At 35.0% G+C, this 16,414-nt stretch overlaps 1 protein-coding gene across 1 annotated transcript in view; it reads right to left on the reverse strand.

Annotated features, from left to right (window-relative positions):
- Positions 1 to 1,158: 1,158 nt before the first annotated feature.
- The window catches only part of LOC111046236 (cuticle protein), a 29,705-nt gene continuing 14,449 nt past the window's right edge, over positions 1,159 to 16,414 (reverse strand). The window contains exons 4-5 of the mRNA XM_039431897.1: positions 4,677 to 4,723; positions 1,159 to 1,816 (exon numbers count right to left, since the gene is read on the reverse strand). Of these exons, the coding sequence (XP_039287831.1) occupies positions 1,280 to 1,816; positions 4,677 to 4,723 (584 nt within the window). The 3' untranslated portion in view covers positions 1,159 to 1,279. The remainder of the gene's footprint in view (positions 1,817 to 4,676; positions 4,724 to 16,414) is intronic.

Here is a 16,414-nt window from a genome sequence, read left to right on the forward strand (position 1 = left end):
ATAGTAAAAAATCTGGTGGGGTACACTCACACAACTTTCCTTGCTCATATTTGAAACTACGATCAGACTTCTGTAGACTTCTATAATATATATAATTGTTTTCAGAGAACTTTTTCTTTGTGTGAATTGTGAAATTCAATGATTTTTTTTATTCGCCATTTTTTTAAAGTCGTAAAATAGCTGTTCTACACATGAAATATCTCGACTACGTGTTCTTTTAAGAACTGCGCTACCTACCTACCTCATGCACGAGGAGGTTACTAAGTCCATTTCTCAAGGATGGCGTGGACCCCCCATCGGCTTCCCAGAAAGGAGACTCATGTCAGTTGATAGGGCTTATAAATAGCTATCCATGATATGAATTTGAAGAAAATCGTTAAAGCCATTTTCGAGAAAACCGTGAAAAACATGCCGGTGGTTTTTTAGTGAGTATCCGCCATTTTTCTCAAGAATATTACGGAGCTCCTGCGATTTTCCCAGGAATGAGATTCATGTCAGTTGATAGGGCTTATAAATAGCTATCCATGGTATAAATTTGAAGAAAATCGTTAGAGCCATTTTCGAGAAAATCGTGAAATACATGGTTTTTTAGTAATTATCCGCCATTTTTTTCGCCATCTTGAATCGAATTTTATTGAATTTCTTATTGTCTGATCCTCATGTTACAAGGACCTTGAGTTTACAATTTCAAGTCAATCGGTTAATATCTTGAATCGAATTTTATTGAATTTCTTATTGTCGGATCCTCATGTTACAAGGACCTTGAGTTTACAATTTCAAGCCAATCGGTTAATATTAGGAATGGAGTTATGGTGTTCACAAACATACCTTGAAACGTATAGAAAACTTGAAATTGGGGTACCTTAATTTTTTTGGAAAGCAATACTTTCCTTACCTATGGTAGTAGGGCAAGGAAAGTAAAAATACGTATGTATTCTCTTGTTCCTCGGTATTATTTTTTATGTTAAATATCTGAAATCGTGTGCAAAAAGAATTATTTGAATAGAACAGGGCACTATTCCATTATTGAACAATTTTACAATATCACTGAAAACAGTATTGTACTTATTGTTTTGCACGTTATATGTTATGAGATTAGTAGAGAAGGGAATACACTCGTACAAGTGGCAGATTTGATGTTGAAAAACAAAACAGAAATTTTTTTAACAATTTTTATTACAAAAATACAAAATGTATCTAATAAATAAGATAAGGAGAGGTACTTTTGTGTTGAAGATGATATTTACAGTGAGTAAGATCATTTTTGGTATGATAGTGATTAGTGCTTGTAGGTGAAGTGGGGGGTGGAGATGGAGGCTGATGAGTAGCCGGATGAAGCGTACTTGGGGGCGGAGTATGAGGGGGCAGAGTAAGATGGGGCAGCGGCATACTTGGGTGCAGAATATGAGGGGGCAGCAGCGTACTTAGGGGCAGAGTATGATGGCGCAGAGTATGATGGGGCAGAATATGAGGGGGCGGCAGCGTACTTGGGGGCGGGAGCATAGGGCTTGCCTTCTCCCTCGTATCTCACGTTGGCGAGGAATCCGGTCTTCTTGTCGGAGGTGTACTCGACAATCCTGGTCTTGCCATCGGGCTGGAGAAGGCTGTAGTATCCCTTGACGTAGTCACCCTCGCGGCTCTCCTTCTGCGACTTGATGTCGTAGGTGTGGTCGTCCTTCACGGCGTACTCGAACTCGTACTTGGGGGGAGCGTAGTACTCCTCCTCGTGGTGGTATGCTGGTGCCTGGTGGTATGCTGGAGCCTGGTGGTATTGGGCCAGAGCCTGGACTGCCATCATAAGGGCTACGAAAGCGATCTGCAATAATAATAGGATACATTTTTCAGATTCAGGAATATTATACATGATAGTTGAGCAAAGAACATAGAATAATATAATACTTATCAGGGAATCAATTTGGAATATACCTTTTGTAGTAGGGCAAGAATTAGGCTATGTGAAAAAATTGAGAAATAATTTGGAACCAATTCAAATGAGTAATAAAATAATTGGGAAGAGCTCTTTTAATCGATCTTCATTTTCAATATTATTATTAGTATTGTGACTGTTCTGTATTTGTTCTAGATATTCATAGAACGGGTGGCTCGTTGGAGTAAGTGATAACGCGCCTGGCTAATAATCAAGAAAAGCCGAGCTAGAGTCCTGACCGGGGCAAAAGTTTTTGACCGTAGCACATTCACAATCACAAACACTTCTCCCCCTTTCGGAGGAGACGATAACCCGTCGGATCCGATTACCTGAAAAGTAGCCGTCATCTCTCACCATCATCCTTCTCACTCATTACCCACGCACAAGCCCAAGAGCTTATGTGGGCATCACCCTCAGTATTATTATTAACATCTGGTTTGTTCTTTTGGATTGCATATTCATAGTGAACTGATCAATAAATTAGCAAATTAAATCAAGTTAAGAATAATTCTTATTCTCACAAGCAAGGACTTTGTGCTAGTATACACTGGTGAATATTATTCTTCATCATATTTTGTGTTGAAGGAGTCATTCTGGTCGACAATGATCGGAGTTCAGGCGAAGTTTAGAAATGTGTTTTGAAGGTAGCGATGAGGCTAGCTTATCTTATCATCCTATCCTTGTCAAACAGCCATGAATTTCATGAATGAATATTAAAATAATAAGAGGAGTATTCAAGAAGAAAAATAGCTCTCATATCGAGGTCAAATTGAAGAAGATCTGAGTGAGATGATTATACCAGAGAGAAAGGAATTCAATACGAACTCTACTATAGAATTGAGAGTATCTGGTATTCAAATGTGAATGAATCGTTCCAATCCAGTTATATAACACTTTCTTCGCGAATGTTTGAATTGTAAATGAATATTTACAACTGGAAGAGCCTTGAACTTCCGTCGGCAAGAACAAGTTTCAATTGGAAGCATCTGATCAGGCGGCCGACCTTGTCGTTTGCAACGGGTTGAGGCGAAGACGTTCTCCACACATTCTAAGTCAACTTTCTAGTGGAGGAAATGGTGAGTCACTTTGTAAAGCTCATAAATTGAAAATTAAAAAGTCTGCAATGTAACTTGAAATGTAAAGTTTTGGATGAATATGGAATGAGAGAATGACGTTAATTAAGTTTTTCGTTCGCTATACCATACAATTTCATTCGTAGAACATGTTATTATTATTATTGACCTTCTGTTCTTGGCTCACAATTTTTCAAATACAGTACAGTCTATTACTCCAGTACAAATTGCACCAACATGTGGTAAGTTTGTACGGTATGCTACTATGGTTCAATAGATAGTTGGATAGTAGGGACTCGAGTATACTCTATTATTTGCATTTAGAAAATTAATCAGAATGCATTACATTATTCAAATAGATTCATGCAAATAACTCAATATTTCTATCTAGCTGAAGTAGAGTAGATTCTACTTGAATAACAAGTGCTTAGTGCCTAATCAGATATGAATTGAATACAAAATCAAGTTGATGAATTATGAAATGTTCTCAAAGTGATTCAGCTCACGAGTCTCAATTGAAAATTCCTTTCCCTTTTCGTAGGTAGCTCGAATTAGTAAATCACCAAGAGGCTAAAGTAGATGAAGTCTTCTGCACATATACCAACTTTGTAGAATTTCCCCGAAATTATTGAGCTTCAGCAGAAGAGTTGGGGAATGATTTTTACAATAATTGTTATTGAAGAGTGCAAGTTGAAGTTCACCGGAAACATCTAAAAAAGTGATAGGAGAATGGAGAATCTATGTGACTTAAAATGTATTGAGTGAGTCTATCAATTTATCCAATCCGTAGTTCTAATTGAGAAGTCATTTGAAAGGTATGTCCCCAGATAAAGTCAGATTAATTTCTATTTGTTGGTGCATTTGAAGAAGGTTTCAATGATATTGCATTCTTTTTTTGTCTGAGATTGTATATTCGTTATTTATGTACAAGAAATGTTCTCTCCTACTTCAGATCCCACGATCAAATTCTAATGATAGTGCAATGAAATTGAAATAGCTCGAATTGTAAAATAATCGGAAAAGGTACAGTTTGTCCCGCAACGAAGCAAGTATGAAACTCTTGGGAAATAATTCTCCAGGAATGAGAAACGTCACCCACTACTTTTACCAATCTTCCTATTCCAGAAGCCCAGTTTCTCCTACTTATTCCCACCCTAAATCTTTCAGTTCAGGATTCAGCGATAAGTAGAACTCCTCTCACACTTATAGGTCAAACCTCACTGCGGTGTAATGCTACAAAATCTTCTATTGGATTCAGAACTCATTAAATTACATGAATGAGTCACAACCTGAACTCAGACTTTTTCTCAAAACCAAGAAGTACCACCGATCCAGGCGTAGGCTACTCTGACGAGACTACTATCAGATGGGCCTCATCCTGCCTCCATGTCAATGGGATCATAAGATCCCAAGATCAGGTGGAATAAGAACTTGACTCTGTCTTGTCAAATTGAAATGAAACTGAATCCAATCGTTGAGATAAGTTTCACCGTACACTGAAGTTGAAGAGTTGACCTATTAGTTAAGAGTAGTCACTTTATCACTTCCTATATTGATTATATTTTTTGAAACACTTGAACTTTCCAACGCCGGTTCCTATAACACTCGCGATTTGGTAAGCTGATGTCACTTTGAGAACTTTTCACAAATTTCGAAGAGTAAACCACAGTATATACCTGGTAGGAAGCCATTTCTGGTGGTGAGTTGTGATGTAGCTGCGGATCTTATCCAAAAGAGAGGATCGAGCTGAACTGATGCTGTTGACTAGTCGACGCTAGTATTTATACATTGAAATTTGAACACGCTCTAGATGAGTTTTGAACGTAATTGGCCCTGAGGCTTTGGTGGAACCGGGGATGAAGAAAAGTGTCGGTTGGTGGTGCTGGCAATGACCAAACTGGGCCTAATGATGGGAGGGGAGTCGGCGCCTTTCACTTGTCAACACCCTCAGGGCTACTGGTTCAAATTTTTAACAAACTTGTGTTTATTTTTGTTACACATACTAACCTATCTTGAGATCTCGTCTTTCTTTATCGCACGTGTGTTGTGTCCATATCGGCTTTCGCTCTCTGATGTCCTGGGTCACTCAGTCAGTAGGCGAAACAGGCTCAACAACCTACTGGCTACCCCTCTGCTCTCCTCACTTTCCACTGCTTGCCTGAGGTCACACTTAATAGCCCAAACATTATTATTACCATTATTACAACATCGCTCCAAAAAGTGTAGATCATCAGGTGCTTGATGTGTTGCCATGCATCATCGGTATTCAATAACGCTCAATTCTAATCGATAGTCAATGAAAGTGATCAATGAATGAAAGTAGGCCTCCCTTCTGTACAGAGGCTAAAATAATTTTCTCCAGTAATTATTGTCCTTGTACGAATTATTCCACATTAAATTTGTTATTCAATAAAATTCAAAAATATACGATCACCAGCTTTCAATATAGTTGAATGATGATCAATATTGGATGAAAGTGATCGATGAATGGAATCACCTACTGTACAGAGACTGTAATGAGTTACTCTAGTAATACATGTCCTTGTACGAATTACACCTCATTATAAAATTTCAGCATTCGTATTGAGCAGGCGACTTGACGAGTGGCGCCTGAATTTTTTTTAGTGTTTAATGGATGTATAGTTGACTATTGTTGTAGTTTCTAAACTATGCTGGAAGGTCGTTAGAAGTATAATGTTTTCATTTGGTCTTGATTGATGAAAGGTGACTGCAGTTTGAGATTGTCTGACGATCATTCAAGCGTTGGCTAATGCTCTGCGATGAATGGAGTTTTAACTACTTCAGTGTTTACGAGTTTGTGTTTCTTGAATAGTTCCAAATTTCTTAAATAACTCAATATTATTCGTTAAAAGTGGTAATTGCGTGAAATATTTCTAATTAATTTATCAATTTAAGCCATCTAAATTCAAAATTTATAGTTTTAATGTTTATTTTGGACCAAAATTTTATAAAAATTCTACCCGTGAAATTCTAACCTTATCTTGGATTTTGTCATCTATAAATTTGGAAGAAAAATAGCACAAAGACTACCTTATTATTTTATCTTTCAATGTTATTACATTAGTGTTATTTGCATTGTAAATGAATAAATAAATAAACAAATAAATGTATTATATGCATTTCGATGGCCTTCAGGTAGGAATCAAAGTTTACCAACTCATTATTATCATAATTATATGGTTCTCTTCAATCCATTATTTAGAGAGTTAAGTTAATGTCTGTTTATGTTGTGATTGTCGAAGAATTTTCATTACATTTTCCTTATAAAAATATTTACCCTTATTCAGAATTCATAGAATTTCATTCATGTAAATTATTTCTAATTCATCAGTAATGAACTGAATTCTCTTCAAAGAGTATCAAATTTCAAGATTAATAAAAACAATATAAAACTTGTATTACCTTTTTATTTAAAGTAACTTTAAACTTTAAATTGTTATATTGTTCTTACTTGAATAAAGTAGCCCATATGAGTGAAGTGATTTTATCAAATTTTGTGAATAATGTGATTCCCTTGTTTCTGAATTCCATGTTGGACTCAATTTCCTCGCAACTCACTATTATATTTGAAACCTTTTCTCTCGTATCACTGTGCTGCTATTTCTTTATATGCGATTGTTATAGCAATTTTTAAATGGAACACATTTCTGCATAAATGCGTATCCTTACAAGCCCAAAGTAAGGAATCTGAGGAAATTTCAAATAATCTACATTATTTCTTGATCATGAATTTGGCTTTATTTTATTATAATCTTGAAATAAACTGAGAATGTTCAATGCCGCTAATCTCATACTTGTAATTGGATTCACATGCCCGCTACTGGGTTCTGTATTGATGCCTCAAGCCTGATTTAATAAATACCAGTGTATTTGAAGCGATGCATTCCAATTCCAAATACGGTGTAAAATACTAACACAAAAACTGTATTACCGTAGTTCATCATGATTGCCCAGGTCATAATAAATCACCACTTCACCTCATATTACTTCTCTTAATCCTGTTTCAGTCAATAATTTACATTCAGTGACACTATATTGATCAAATTCAACATGAACAGCTATATTTCTCAGTTGATAGTTCAGTACAGCACAATACCTATATTATATTGTAAAATAATACTCTTACAAATATACCATATACGTATTATCGGATCTTATTTGAATATTACATGCAGTTCATGTGATTTTACACGTCGTTTTGTCACTAAATCAACTCGAAGGTAGTTCTGCCTTTAATAGCTCACCTTTGGGGGAATATTATTTCAATACATTATGTTGATTTAGCATAATTCCATGGTTTTGGTTGGGATTTCCATCAAAGTGGAACAAATTTTGTAAGTTGGAGTAAGCAACCAGTGGTGAGTGGTGAGTGGTGAGTGGTCACATGGAAATTCAGCTGAATTCGCGGGGGAAGTTAGTCATTTCACTTATAAGAGACACCATGTTCTTCTATCAGCCTGCTTTCCCAATCCTACCGGCTTTTGACTGGTTATTGCTCAGTCTGAGGCTAATGCTCCAAATGTGGACTAAACAGGTTGCATTCAAACAACCTACTGCTCTGAATTTGTTACAGTAAATTACTTTGGATACGTGAATTAAATTCGTGAAGTTGAGGCAAATTTATTCAGTAATATTTGTTATAGACACTGGCAAGACACCTAATATTCTAGTTTGTAATTATTGCCGAGATATTTGAACAAGCTTCAAGTGTTAATGAGAAATCTTGAACTATATCCATAAATTGGTTTGTAGGTTTCTGATGGAGACAAGAGTATTTTGAGGTCAATCGCTCGAGAATTTGGTAATGATAATGAGATTGAAACGTAAATGTAATCTTGAGATTTCTATTCATTCAAGCCTTATGCACTCGTAGCATTAGTGAAATGAGCGGGCGGGTAGTTTTTTTACAGTAAGTGAAGCTTGAAATTACCATTCAATTTATTACTCCATCATTTTCAATTGGGAAACTTGACTTTCTGGAGGAATTAAGCAGAAGTATGGAACTGGAATCAATCAATCTTGTTCAACAATAATACATTTTGGCATTGTAATGAGTGCCAGAAAATCACACACCAAATATTATAGAAATATCTAGTAGTTCATAATAGATAATGAACTTGGTAGTAGACTATAGAAGACTATTCAAACAGTTCATGAATCACATATCCACTGATCGATCCACTTGTTTGCTCCTTACTTATGCATAGCCGATTCTGGTACAAGATGGTAATTAGGTAAATCTCCCGATGTCTTGGAGATTTGTCTTAGATAGGCCTAAGATGAGAGAATTAAGAAGGTTTCACTAATTTTCATCGATGAACCTTTGTACAAACTTTGAGTAATGTAAAGTTACTGTAGGGCTGTTGAAAAATTAATACATTTAGAGTTCTTCAAATTAAATAATGTTCCAAAGACCAAATACAGTACTAAAAAAGTATCGCATGATATATAGAAAAAATAACTAATAGACGACGTATGCTCAACATATTCTAATATTCGTAGGATTGAAGATGAACTTTGTAGTGGAAGTGAAAAAAAATTGCAAAACATTCTCACCAGATAAGGAGCCTATTGTCTCTTTTCAAAATATACATCTTTAAACCCATTATGCTTTCTTGTTCAGAGTTGAAAACAATCATTACAGACTGAAAGAATCTCAAATAAATATGAATGAAAGGATATCTTCATTCATTATTAATGCTGAAAGAATATCATTAAAAAATGGTTAACATTATATGAGTGAATACATGAATGATTAACCGGTATATTGCATAGCTGTTTATAGTATAATGAAATTAGATATGGGAATTGGGAAATACGTTAATTTAGTGGGGATCTGTTAAAGAGTCAAGTTCACAGTGAAGTCAAACGGGAAGTGCTGTTTTGTTCAAACTTCAAGGCTGTGCGAGAAGAGGAGGTTAATTAATTTAAATATCAAATGCCGATGAACCGAAGAAGAAATGAAGATATTCAAGCAACCGGTTTCAATCCTGACTAGGAAACAGAATTATGAATGAATGTCGTCTTCGTATTTAGAATTCACTACAAACTTGAATTTCAGTCTACTTTTTTTATCACCGCAAGTATGTGTTAGATAACTGATTTCGGTTGAAGAAAAGTAACTCTACTAGTTTTCCGCTGTACTGTAAAGGCTGCGCTCACACAATGCATGCGTTTTCGTGCAAAAATCAATTGTATAAATATTTATATATACGAGAAGGGAACACACGATAATATAGAATTCTATTACGTTTATTCTATAAACACGATAATATGTATTCAAAAATGTTTGGCAATAGACGTGAGTGCTCATGCATTTTGGCGTGATCTGATGCGAACGCAACTCTAGTCGAAATAGCATCCACTCAAAACTAGGAACAAGAATAGCTGCACCAAAATACAAAGCATCCAGTATTACAAAATAAAATTGTAAAATACTTTACAATTGAATGCGTACAATGTGATTTGAGGTTTCAAAAATTCTTATTTTGACCATAGTGATAATATGTTTCGCACCTAGGGTGGAAAATGTGTGTTTGCCGGCTCGAGATCGCAGTTTTCAAGTTCGAGACAAAGTCGAAGCGATCTAGAACCGACAAAACAGTTTAGTCCGAGTTGAAATGAGAACTCGACAAGCTGAAAACTGGACTAACTGAAATTCGACAAATTGAAATCGTGGGAAAATTTGAATTTGCCGCAATGAAAAGTTGAACAGTAGCGATCATCGACATTATTTTCTTCATCTGATCTAAAGTAACCAGATTATGGTAAGATTGTTTCAGCATTGTTTGCATTGATGCTATTAATGAGGAATACTGACAGTCAACGAACTGTTATACATATTCTCCAATATTTTTATCAAAAGCTACCTTATATTTTCTTTGGTAAAACAATCAATGTTTCGGAATAATTGATTCATGGGAAAAGCGCCTTACTTCTATGCAAGATATTTTCACATTAGAAAAAGCAAAAACAGTTATTTGGCCGTTTCAATAAATAACCCCTTTCTTTCGCCCAAGTTGAAATTTGGCCGAATTTCCTCATTCTTCACAAACAGATTCCACAACGGACACTTCTGAAGCTTTTAAAATACCCCTTTAAGCAGTTTTCGCGATCTGTCGGATATACAAACAAAATTAGTCTTAATAGAATAGGATCAATTGATAGAAGCAACTCCCGTCATGAAAGTTTGTTTTATGAAAAATAAAAATTATCTATACTCTCAGGAATAGCTCTGATTGAAGCAGCAGTGCCCAATCAATTTGTTCTCGATAAATGCATTTTAATTAATTCTTCAACTTGGTGCCAACCTAATGAAATAATCTCAACTTAATGCCAACCTGACAAAATTATTTATTGGTCGCCAGTTATCAACTGTTTCGAATAGGTACTCTCTCTAGATTATAGTTCTATAGTAACATATGATATGGACATTTCAATTATAATTAAGAGATAGGGAGAAGAAGAATATACATGCTAAAAGGCGAACTTAAAACCCTTAAAAACCAGCCTTAGAGTTGAAATATCGCCAAAAGATTTCTCAGTGAGCACCTAGTTCGTATAAGGAAGCTATATTCTAAGTTTTGTTGCAATCCATCCAGTAGTTTTCCAGAAATCGTGATCAGTGAGTCAGTGAGTCAGTGAGATAAGAATTTTATAAGTATAGATTCTAGTCTGATTTTTACTTTCCTTGCCCTATTACCATAGGTAAGGAAAGTATTGCTTTCCGAAAAAAATTAAGGTACCCCAATTTCTTAATTTCTATACGTTTCAAGGTCCCCTGAGTCCAAAAAAGTGGTTTTTGGGTGTTGGTGTGTGTGTGTGTGTGTGTGTGTGTGTGTGTGTGTGTGTGTGGTGTGTGTGTGTGTGTGTGTGTGTGTGTGGTGTGTGTGTGTGTGTGTGTGTGTGTGTGGTGTGTGTGTGTGTGTGTGTGTGTGTGTGTGTGTGTGTGTGTGTGTGTGTGTGTGTGTGTGTGTGTGTGTGTTGTGTGTGTGTGTGTGTGTGTGTGGTGTGTGTGTGTGTGTGTGGTGTGTGTGTGTGTGTGTGTGTGTGTGTGTGTGGTGTGTGTGTGTGTGTGTGGTGTGTGTGTGTGTGTGTGTGTGTGTGTGTGTGTGTGTGTGTGTGTGTGTGTGTGAGTGAGTGAGTGTGTGTGTGTGTGAGTGAGTGAGTGAGTGTGTGTGTGTGAATGAGTGTATTTGCGTCTGTGTACACGATATCTCATCTCCCATTTAGCGGAATGACTTGAAATTTGGAACTTAAGGTCCTTACAGTATAAGGATCCGACACGAACAATTTCGATCAAATGCAATTCAAGATGGCGGCTAAAATGACGAAAATGTTGTCAAAAACAGGGTTTTCCGCGATTTTCTCGAAAACGGCTCCAACGATTTCGATTAAATTTATACCCAAATTAGTCATTGATAAGCTCTATCAACTGCCACGAGTCCCATATCTGTAAAAATTTCAGGAGCTCTGCCTCATCTATGCAAAATTTGATTTTAGATTCCCAATTATCAGGCTTCAGATACAATTTAAACAAAAAAAATCAAGTGGAAAAGATTGAGCATGAGAATCTCTACAATTAATGTACAGTAACATTTTCACCTAAAATTGAAAATAAGCTCGAAATTCGAGAAAATGTTATTATTCAATTGCAAACTGTTGGCAACTGTTGATTCTATTGAATCATTCACTACGGAGAGATAGCATACATCGTGTGTCTCCAGCGTTATTATCCTGTCACCAGCTGGCTCAAATCTTTGAATAGTAGACTCTTATGCGCGTTAACACTAGCGTCACGTGATCAATTTTCATAACGGCAAGGAAAGTAGTGTGAGTGCACCACACCAGATTTTTACTCTAATTTTGACGTATGAAGGAGGCTCCTTTTTCCTTTTATATTATCCTTGAAATGCATAATTTCCAAAAACCTTTTTTATACGTCGACGTGCAATTTAAAAAGTTACATACCTGTCAAATTTCATGAAAATCTATTACCGCGTTTCCCCGTAAGTGCGCATTTAAACAATAAGAGAAATGCCAAACCGTCGACTTGAATCTTAGACCTCACTTCGCTTGATCAATTAGATTAATATGATTTTTTTTCATGCTTGAATCCGTATTCTTGCTGGATCGAATGTTGCATTTTGCATTTGTGGACTCGAAACCATTTACTTACTGGAATATGTTTTACATTTAGGCTACATTAACGCATCCAGTGGGATAGAATCGAATGACGTTTTTCGGAGATGGCGATGTTGTTACAGTAATATACACTCTACCACTTAACCACGAACGATGGCTACGTGCTGTACAATAAGTTCGTATGCAGTGTGAATCAGAATAACTAAAATAACTTTGAAATAACAAAATCACTGTGAAATGTGTGTTGAATAACTGAATTTGTAGCGCATTCCCTGGCAGATAGCTGAAATTCCAATCACATTATACACTGTAATAGCGGTAGCAATTTACTTATCACAAGAAACGAGCTATAGAAAAAGTTCTTCAAATTGGACCAACTGTACGCTAGAAGGTTCGGAATTTGTAACATTTCCCTCTCATTACTAACAAATGCTGAAGCAATGTAACGACCGCAGTTATGATACTTATCTCTGCCTGCGCTGAACTTCAAGTTATAGAATAGATTACCGTGCATTTACTGTCATGGACACAACTAATCATCAGAAAGCCGGAGGAATTTGGAATGTAGAATATTATAGATTCACTTATTCCAGAATAATTCCGTGCATTTCTTCACGAATGTTCAATACCATACTGTGATCAATACCATAGAGTAAAGAAATTAATATTTAATCTTGGCCAATACTTTAACACTCCTAAATTATAACATACTAGCCGTCAGGCTCGCTTCGCTCGCCATATCAACTGTTAACATGCCAGTTAACAACTGTTTCGAAGAGGTACTCTATCTAGATTATAGTTCTATAGTAACATATGATATGGAAATTTCAATTATAATTAAGAGATTGGGAGAATAAGAATATACATGCTAAAAGACGAACTTCAAACCCTTAAAAAACCCTTAGAGTTAAAATATTGCCAAAAGATTTCTTAGTGCGCCTCTAAAGGGCCAACTGAACATACCTACCAAATTGGAACGTTTTTGGTCCGATAGATTTTTAGTTATGCGAGTGAGTGAGTCAGTCAGTCAGTCAGTCAGTCAGTCAGTCAGTGAGTGCCATTTCGCTTTTATATATATAGATAGTAATATCAATTACAATTTTAGAATATTAGCAGGTAACCCGTGCTCCGCAAGGGTCCATTTTAAAACTTGACAAACTGAAAACTTGACGTGATGAAGTATTGAAGAATTGAAATCGGTTAATTAAGAATATGTATGCAAAATTTCAAGTTAATCAGTCTAGTAGTTGAGACGTGATGATGCGTCAAACATATCCCGTACGCGTATAAGCCAGTTCCTTTATTATAGTATAGATAACTGAAGAATACATAATACTTGATACAATATTCGTTTCACTCCGAATTTGTGTCTAATAAAATAATACATTATAAGTAACTGAATATAAATTATTACTAATTTTATCATGATCCATTCATGTTTTTCTTATGAATTCCAATGATACAGCATGAAACCCATGTTCATTTCATTTGTACTGGTTGCAAAATTTCACATTAAATAATAGATGAAATCCAAGTTCACGTAATGAATACAATTCCCTTCAAAAAATCATTTACAGTAATACGTTTCGAGGGAAAAATTAAGAACATAAAAATTGGAACAGTCGGGATTCGATTCAAGAAACATTCACTCCGAAGCCGAGTGCTTTTCCACTACGCCACGGTTCTGATCAAAATTGAATGTCTTGTAACAACCGCCATATGAAACTTCATGTCGCATGAATGGAATTTGAACATTAATTAAGAAATATTTAGAAGGAAAATTCAAATTTTGGCTTCGAGTTGCAGGAGATTGATATTTTTAGAATCTATGTGCAGAATTTTGAGATCTAAATCATTCCCTTTTTCCAGTATGCAATTCACAAGTCGACATGTTTTGATGCGAAAAAACACAACCCTACTCTCTCTTATTATAATGGAAGAAGATTAATACAAATATTAGCTCCGTAAGGTAGAAAATAGGTGAGATGTTTGTAATTTCCAGCTTAACCTATTGAATGCATTCTATGTTATTGTCCCAAATTTGCATTATTAGTTCATGTTTCTCTTTGAATCAATCATTGCCAAGAATTAGTCCTTCTTCTGATACTAATTTGAATGCTTGATACCGTAGCTGAATGTCACGTGCAAAATCCAACCTAGACATAATTTTTTTATAATCTCAAGGTGCATTATAATAGTTTCAATCAGTTGAATTCAGGACAATTCATTAGCGATTTATACTATAATTTGAGAGTTCTTGGTTAAGCGTGTTGCTCTCCCAAACATTTGTTATTTCAATTTAAATTTTTTCAACTTGATATATAAAACATTATTATCTTAGTTCAATAGTAACAAAGTAACTCCAATTCACTAGTAACATCCAGTTCACTGGTAATAAATCAGGATTGGAGGATAATTATTATTGTAAAAGAGTTTGTGAATATTCAATTTGCATCTTCCATATTTTTTTCCAATCATCAAGTATGTTCTTAATCAAGTAATATTATAATATGATATTCCAAGTGAATCAATTATTAATCATAGATTCATATTATCCAAGTGCCAGTGGAATATAGTTGCTACCAATAAAAAAACTCAAATAAAACCCCATCATTTATGGGAACTTTTTCCGAAGAATCTAGGATATTCAGGAAATGTGAAGGGATTAATCTTTTTTCGAACAAAAATTTCAATTATTATAATATTCTCCATATTTACTCAAGGCATTCAAATTTTGCCGTAAAATAGGGTAGAGATTCAAGAAATGTGTGTGTTATGGTAAGTTATGTAGCTCATCACCTTTTGCATATTGATAAGTTTCTTGACAAAACTGGAATGAATCAAAATCATGTAATCTACCACCTCTACCGCGGTTAACAATATTTTCAAATTGATTATTACTTTGGTTTCAGATTTATAATGAATTAATTTATTATAATAGATGAAAAAATAATGCAAATGAAGTTTGATGGTGATCTTTCCATTATTCTATTGATAATATTCGGAAATCTGATGATATTATACCGTTCCTTTTCCCAGCTTTTATCCTTCCAATCTCACTATATACAGGGTGATTCATAATTATGGTAAAATAATTTAATACGTGATAGTAGAGGTAAAAACAAGAAGAAAAGTACTTATAAACAGAGGAATTCAGTTCCTCTGGTGAAATACATCGATGCTGAATTGTTTGGGGGGGACTAGTTTTTGAAAAAATTATGTTGGATTCATATTGAAAAATATCTGAAAAATTGAATAAAACTAGTCTAGAAGCTGTAGTGTGAGTAGTTTTTGAGAAAAAAAGTTGAAATATGCAAAAAATCTAAGTAGAAAAACACAGACTTCTACGTTTGATGCCCAATAACTTTCTTTAATGACCAGTAAACAAATAATTTTTCGCAATAAAAATTGTAGAGAATTTAATTCTGAAAAGAATTATGTAAGATGTGTGAACTAAATTTGAATAAAATGTATTCTTATGTAGTACATTACACCACAAAAATTTGCTGTTTTATGAGGAGAGAACTAATAACTCATAGGTTGTAGCTGATTGCAAATGAAACATGGATTTTAATTACAGCTTATTTATTTTGTTTCAAATAAGAAAATATATAAAAGAAATTATCAGCTGAAAATTATTTTTAGAATTATTTTAGCTCACTGTTGAACAAAACAACAAACTTTCAGTTAGGCCTACTGTCACCGTTCTGTGTTTTTTGTTTAATCTATTAACCAGTCACTTGTAACCATTCCACTTTGCTTTTGTGTTAAGTGTTAACTTTTTAAAAAATGGCAGGAAATTTTAGACATTATTCATACTCCGAATTAGCTGACATGCATTTAATGTATGGGATGGGACACTGTAATTGTAATAGTACTGAAGCAAGACGTTTGTATCAAGAGAACTTTCCTAACCGAGTATGTCCAAGCTCAAGGATTTTTGCCACTATTCATGAACGTCTATCTGAAACAGGCTCTTTGATATCCAAAGAGCACATTTATGCAGGCACACCACGATCCACTATGACTGTTCAGTTAGAAGAACAAGTTCTTAATGAAATTTATGAACATCCAGAGAAGAGAATTGTCAGTGCAGTTTAATGCCAATCAATCTATTATTTGAAGGATACTGAAAGAGCAACAATTACATCCATAACACATCCAGAAAGTTCATACTCTATTGCCACGAGACTGTATTCCCCGTGCTGGTATTTGCCGATGGTTTTTAGTAAAACTTGTTAACCCAAAC

Source organism: Nilaparvata lugens, chromosome 7 (assembly GCF_014356525.2).
Source record: "Nilaparvata lugens isolate BPH chromosome 7, ASM1435652v1, whole genome shotgun sequence".
NCBI lineage: Eukaryota > Metazoa > Arthropoda > Insecta > Hemiptera > Delphacidae > Nilaparvata > Nilaparvata lugens.